General features: G+C 42.5%; 1 protein-coding gene across 3 annotated transcripts in view; it reads right to left on the bottom strand.

Moving 5' to 3' along the window:
* Positions 1-7,244, bottom strand: part of a1cf (apobec1 complementation factor) — an 11,873-nt gene extending 4,629 nt beyond the window's left edge. For 2 of the 3 annotated variants that reach the window (XM_035668610.1, XM_035668627.1), the window contains exons 1-9: positions 7,095-7,244; positions 6,751-6,885; positions 6,531-6,661; positions 6,125-6,363; positions 4,651-4,815; positions 3,357-3,454; positions 3,064-3,201; positions 1,746-1,890; positions 547-791 (exon numbers count right to left, since the gene is read on the bottom strand). In XM_035668610.1, the coding sequence (XP_035524503.1) occupies positions 547-791; positions 1,746-1,890; positions 3,064-3,201; positions 3,357-3,454; positions 4,651-4,815; positions 6,125-6,363; positions 6,531-6,661; positions 6,751-6,885; positions 7,095-7,196 (1,398 nt within the window). In that variant the 5' untranslated portion in view covers positions 7,197-7,244. The remainder of the gene's footprint in view (positions 1-546; positions 792-1,745; positions 1,891-3,063; positions 3,202-3,356; positions 3,455-4,650; positions 4,816-6,124; positions 6,364-6,530; positions 6,662-6,750; positions 6,886-7,094) is intronic. The other variant, XM_035668619.1, reaches the window with a different exon arrangement.

Here is a 7,244-nt window from a genome sequence, read left to right as displayed (position 1 = left end):
TGCTGTGGTCTCCCCTGGTTGCCACGACAACCAAAGCCTGCCTGTGAACACACACATACACGCACACACATAGCTAGCTACAGAGGATGACAAGGTATTAATATGTGGGCCAGAGTCAGGCACACTCAAAATTTCTTTAGGAATTTTCTAGTTTTCTTTTGCACCTTCAACACCTCAATATCACCTACACCACATACATTCATACATTATAACTCGTGTCATACAAGTAGCAAATGGCTCTTAGTAATCACTCCGATAACCAAAAGTACTTCCCAGAAGATACCTTGGCAGACACGGTCATAGACCTTCTCTAAGCCCAAAACACTTGAGTAGGGGTCACAGAAACAAGGATTTGGAGGGGTCATTGAGAACTCTTGCTGACCCCTTCAAATTCTTGATTCCATCCTGTGGACTGGTCCTAGACCTAGTCCTAGTCATTTAGTGAGTATGATGTTAACTAATAAAAACGGGGGACAAAACTAAAAAAGTAAGACCGAAGTTGTAATCAAGTATTAACACTCCTGGTTCTCATGTGTGTTGTGTTACCTGTGGTGCAGGTTTGATGGCGGCGGCCTTCAGACTCATTGCAGCAGGGTTCATAGGGGTTAGTTCCATGCCTGGCAGAAGGTCATACAGCTTCTCCTCTGCCTGCTTGTCTGCCTTCAGGCCGTAGGCGGCACTGCCGCTGCCGCCTCGACCCATGGCTCCAACCCCGGCAGCGTAGGCCAGGTAGCCCCGCCCACCCAGCCCCCGCACCCCGGCAGCCCCTACAGGTACAGTCATGTAAATTTCTACAGGAGACCGAAAAGGCAGTGAAATCAATCAAATCACCGGAAATCAACCGGGAAGAAGAATCACACAGAGACAATTATTCAGTCAGACTGAACATGTACAGTGGTAGCCATGGTAACTCCACCTTACATCTACCCAGTGTTAGCACTACAGCGGTAGTCATAGTAACAGTGCATCTGTCTATAATTCACAGAGGATTATCTCTCTGGATGATTCATTTTCCAGTTTTTAATTTTTTGCTCCATCTTTACAAGATCTTATGTATAATTAACATAATAAAGTTTCACTTTTGATTCAGTGGATCATATTTGATTCCTGTTAACAACCATATTCAGGCAAACAAATCATTTTGAAACAATATTCTTTATATTTGGGTGATCTTGATTCGATACAGTTCAGTTAGACTTTTTTTGAAGCAGTATAAGCAGATCATAAAATATTACTGGTGAATTGACTGTTCCAAAAGCCCTACCCCTCCTTTGTGTATAAAGATATTTATTTAATTAAAGTTGGAGTTATTTTGTTGTGACCCCTAGCTAGGTAGCTTACATACTTATATGTGTTTTCAAGCGGCCTATTTTCACTTTACATGAGAAATGGTTTTGAGGATGAAGTGCTGTTTATGTAGACTTGAGTAATGCTGGCCGGGCTAAACTTCCTCATGTCCAATAAAGATCGTTACAGAGCCGCTAATGATAGCTTAAAACCCCAGGAATAGCTTCCTCACAGTGGGGAAAAAACTACTACACAGTGGATGTGCTGTTGTTTGGTTTGTGGTTTAGTGAACGGTCAATTCACCAAGAAAAATCTCTTTGATCAGAAACGTCCATGCTGTGCAGTGAAAACCTTTTTCCTTTTAATTTAATTGGGAATTAAACTGAATGTAATATCTTTAAAACACAAGGTTTCTTCTGTTTAAGCTCAGGAGGAAAGCAAACTGCGTCCGTCCTCACCTCTAACAGACGGCGTTCTGATCAGACCTCGACCTCCAACGTGAGTTTTGGCCGGTGGGAAGCGGAACTGACCTGGTATGGCAGTGTAGGCCTGGGGGGCGTAAAACACGGGCGGACCGAGATACGCCGCTGAGGGGTCGTACACCTGGAGGAGGAGGAGGAAAGAGTGCTTACTTTTATATCTCATATAAATTATTTTTGATTATCCGGTGAAATATGTAATAACAGATTGTGGCATTTTGTAAAGACAGTTATGTTCCTCAGAGGACAAAAACACCTGACTTTGGTGATCCCGTTGTGGTTGTCTGCCAGAAGCTGTCATATATTCACTGTTTATCCAGTTTAAAGCCACATTGTTTACCCATCATGTTTAGATCTTTGTGCTTTTTAACTCTAGATTGAACCGGATGAAGGGATTTTAGTCATTCAGACGGTCTGATCTATAAGTTATCAGAGGAAAACAAGCTGAAGCTAAACGTTAGCAGCAGCTCGGCTCGGCAGCCCTCAGGAACGTCCTTTGTCTGTCAACAGCGTGGGGAGAACAGTAGGAATATGTATAAGTGGAACTGCTTTATTCTGTGTGTTTAGTGGTTTTAATCAGAGGGTCTGTTTGTTTTGGAGAGGAGGAGACCTCTGTGGATAATTGGGCTCCTGGTAGAAACCTCCTGAATCATGAACACTGAAGGAATCCTAACCGGGAGAAGCTGACTGCAATGACTCCCACGATCCCACGCTGCTTCACCACCTCATCACACTTCCTATTGCATTTTGATTACTTAGTTTTTTTTTACTCTTTTTCTATGTTAGGTTTTGTCAGTAATCATTTTTTTTTTATGGCATTTACATCAGTTACCTTCCTTTACAGTTTAATAATTGAAACTGTCCACTAGATGGAGCTGTTTACCACAGTGACTTTACCTGTACATCCATCATATCTCCTATTGTGTCTTTGTGGACATTAACCTTCAGTCTGCAGCTGCTTAGTTCATGGTACGATGAAGTTTTGGGTAACAATTGATTTTACAGGTCCGCGAATTTCAGTCACTGCTCGGGCCCTAGTTTTCCCTTAAATCTATGGGGCTATATGGCTGGTACAAGTGGGGCACTGATCTATGCAGGGGTGGCATGAAGTATGTGTCTCACCTTTCCAGTCATTACCATTATTTTTATTCCAACACTCTTTATGGACCCCAGTCTGCAGAAATATTCAAATACACTAAAACAACACAGATGACACAACACTCCTGGACGACATCTTTTCTTCCACCTAAACAAGCAAATATTTTGGGACGAGGACTACCTCCTGCAGCACTTGTACCTGTCCCAGAGTGTAGGCAGCATAGTCGGTCTGCAGCAGGGATCCTCCCCGTCCTCCTGTCCCCCTGGTGTAACGGACGTAACTGTCTTTGTCCACCGGCTTGGCTAGAGTCACCTCGATAGGAGAGCCATCCACCACCTGGAGGGAGGATGAAGGAGACAATATTCACGTCATCATTATTCATAATTGAATAGCACTGCTGCATTAACATGTATGTTGCATTTTACTGCTGGAGAGGTTTCAGGTTGAGCGTATTTAAATTGGGATCACAGGAAGAACTTCAAGCTGCCAACCTTTCCATTGAGTGCGTTCATGGCGTTGATGGCGTCCTCTCTCTGAGTGAAGTGGACGAAGGCGTAGTCTCTGATCTTCTTCACTCGCTCCACTGCGCCTGTTACACAAATTCAAGCTTGGTTCTTTATTCAGCTTTCTGGAGCCACTAAGTTCAGACCATTCTGTCAAATCTGCACACATACAAAAGCAGATAATAGAAATAAAAAGAGGTTACATAAGACTCAGAACACCTTCAATAATGCAATAATATGTGCTTTGATCCAGTGTAAATCTTATTTAATCCGATATTTAACATGTCAAATGAATGTTCAACTTACTTTGGGGATGGAAGGCGGCAATAACATATTTTTACATATAGACTCACACATCTGATGAATATTTATGTATTTTACTGAAATTTTCTGAACAGAGCTACAAAGGCCTCCCGGGAGTTTGATTGAAAGTTTGAAATAAGAGAAGATTGTATTAGTTAGACCCCCCAGGATTACAGAGGCTCTCTGTGGGAATGTTAGGGCCTAAAATATCTGATTTCACGGCAGCTTATCTAAACAATTGTGATGCAACAATTCGAGAGAAATTGCAAAAAATAGCTGCAATTATTATTATTTTTTGTATAATTTATTTAAAAAACTGGTTCAGGTGGGAATAAAATCACACTGTTTGGCAGAAACTAGTTGACGGCTCAGCATTTTGTGCAGGAAACTACAATGATTGGTCAAATTTGAAGAAAAGTTGCTTGAATCTACAACTTCCAGGAGGGCCTGATTGGCTGAAACAATTAAGAATACAAAGCTAATGAACAAAACACATCGATCAAACTAGTTTGTTTTTCCCCATATTAAATTTCTTATCAACTGAAACTGAAAATGTCTGTTCCATCAACTGACACCTTAGCATAATGCCTAGCATACCTTCTGCAAATATTGTGAAATTTGACTTTTAATAATCCTAAACATTCCCTCATTAGCAGTTTTTTTTGCAAATCTATTTGTGAAAACAACATTTTGTTTGTTGATATTTGGTCATCATCAGCAAACAGAGTGGAAACAATCATTCATATAAATAACAAATATTAAGGGTCCTAAAATGGATCCTTGTGGCACAGCACACGTTATATATATTTGTTATTAAATATTGCTCTATACATCCAAAGTCATTAAAACCCTTAAAAGTCTACATGCAGAGAACCTGTCTGCAGATCAATAATCCATCACCTGTCCCTGTTGGTGCATTCAGGGACACTCCAACACATGAACTTTGAGAGTTGACTGCTGGGTTGTGTCATCTTACTACCTGGTCTGAGGCTGTTAAACTCCTTTTCAATGGTCTCCTCTGTGGTCTGCAACATCAAGTTTCTGACGTACAGTATCTTGACGCTTGCCATGGTGTCCTCATCCACCTCCACCTCAGGCTCCGCCCAGTCCACGGCGATGGCGTGGCCCCACAGCTGAATGCGACCTGAGAGAGAGAACAGGTAGGCTTCATCCATTGACAGTATATATAACAGACAACCTGCATTCTATGTAAAGTCCAGCAGGGGATCTCCATTGGCTGCAATAAAAGACCGATGCCATTCACTCTAATGGAGAATGAACCCACTTCTCATTTCATTAAGGAGCTCAGTAAACAGTTTCCTAACAAGTTTATGGTCTCAATCGCTTGTACGCTCAACTCACAGTACGTCACCTCCGTTGGCTCTGTCAAACTGTCATGGCGGCGGCCAAAATGCCAAACTCAAGGCTTGGCTTGGTTTAATCTCGTTGTGTGACTTGTGATCTTGCCTTCAAGTTACGCTGGAAACAATAGGAAATGCGAAACTAGTGCAGATGAGCTAACAGTACAAAATATCCTATCTTACTATACAATACTTTAAGGTATTTTTGTCATTGGCCATAAATCGTACTGCATTCATATAAAAGAAGTTCATCAAAACAAGTGCAGCATATAATAGATAACGGTTTGAGCTACATACAGGGGCTAACCCAATGACAGACTAAAGTTGACCCATTTTAACTCCATTAAATGTTCCACACAGTCTTATGTGGAGCTAATAAAAATGTATTCAGCAATTTGGTTTACAGCGAGTACTGATTGCAGTTGCATCCCGAGTCAACCACCCTGTGTTTCTGTACTTTTACACCTCTAGCAATATTCTCCACCCTGAAAACAGGACTTTTTACCTGACAGGACCACCAGTGACTCAGCATCTACAGCTCATTCTGTCTGGTTTAAGGTTGCACACACATTCAGCTTTACACAAACAACCTTCCCGTGTAGATCAAAGCAATAAACTATCTTATCGCAGAGGCTTTCGAGGAGATGCTGCACTTCTTTGTCAGACAGATTAACTACTATGTCCATGAAATGTTTTCTGATTTTCTGATAGCTGTGATCACCCCCGTCATAGGGCTAATTTATCTTATCATCCCACCCATCAGAGCTCCTCTTTCACTGGGCACTGAGTCAGTGACACAGGCTGGGATTGGCTGGTGATAACGCAGTCTTACAGTCAGAAGGAGACTTTGATATTTTTATGATGTTGTTCTTGATACTTTAATATCTCTACTTTGGCAGCTTTAAAATAATGTCTGACACATCTAACAACAAAGCTTGTCAATGCAATCCTTTTCAACAGATGCATCCTTGAATGCACCAACAATAGTTTTGCAAACATTCCCTGCTCTCAACTGTTTTATTTGTTACATGGCTCCAATCTGACCAAAAATAATCAAAGAATAAAGTTGAATGTTTAGTGTTTGATGTCTACCTGGCAGCAGTTTGCGGCGGGCCATGGCTGCTGCTTTGTGGGACTCGTACTCCACGAAGGCGAAACCTCGGTTTCTGCTCTTATCTGTGGAGCTCGGATACACGATGACGTCCACAACCCCGTCAGTAACCTTCTTCATCTCAGACAGGATCTCCTCACGCTTCTTGGTTTTGGGAATCCCGCCCACAAACAGACGGCAGTTGTCAACGCTAGCACAAACTCCGAGGAGGCGGCCATTTCTGTAGGACGAAAGAGCAGCACAGTGGTGAGAGAGAATGTAGACAAAATCAATAATTAACCATTGTAGCTACAAAGATCCGGTAGATGAGGCAAGAAAATATTGCAGCCTTGGGTTCCAATCACAGGTTCTATTTTGGCTCCTTTGAAAGAAGGACCAAACCCTGACCTGATCTCATAGTTGTTGAGCTGCTTCATGGCTGCTTTGGCCTCCAGTTTGGTGCTGAAGGTGACGAAGGCATAACCTCGGTTGTTCCCATTAAAGTCCATCATCATCCTCACCTCGTAGATCTTTCCAAACTGCAGACCGGAAGAAAGGAATGCAAAAAGATATGAGAATAACATGCTAACCTGTTGGACCAAGATATTATACTCTCCGTCTCTCACACCTTCTCACACAGAGGGACCAGTTCATCTTCAAACAGATCTCTCGGTAGTTTCCCCACAAAGATTTCACTGCCTCTCTCCGGTGGTGGGCCATCCCAGTCGGGCGGTGGGCCGCCGTACCGCCGCTGGCCGTTCTCCTGAAACACATCCCAAAAATAACAAATAAGCAAATTAAAAAAAACACTAAGTACTGATACGTAAAGTACTTAAGTAAAATATGTACTGATGCTCATTTTCAAGGGTCAACCAGTAGTTTAATGAACTATTAAGATCGGTAGAGTCAGATGTTGCGGATAGATATCGGTTTCAGAGATGTGTTGAGCTTCACGCAGCAGCAGCTTCCTACCTGCTGCAGTTGGTATCCTGTGCGTTGCATGAGCGCCCGCAGTGCTGCTTCCTTCTGCGTCCCCGCCAGTCCGTCCCCGCTTGCTTTCTGATTGGATTCCATTGGGTGTGATTGACAGCGATACGTAAATCAGGGAAAATTAGGGGTGCT

The sequence above is a fragment of the Morone saxatilis genome, unplaced genomic scaffold, assembly GCF_004916995.1.
Source record: "Morone saxatilis isolate NCDOM2014 unplaced genomic scaffold, NCSU_SB_2.0 Contig1, whole genome shotgun sequence".
Taxonomy (NCBI): Eukaryota; Metazoa; Chordata; class Actinopteri; family Moronidae; genus Morone; species Morone saxatilis.
The sequence above is the reverse complement of the archived record's forward strand: the minus strand, read 5'-3'. Positions and strand labels throughout refer to the sequence as shown.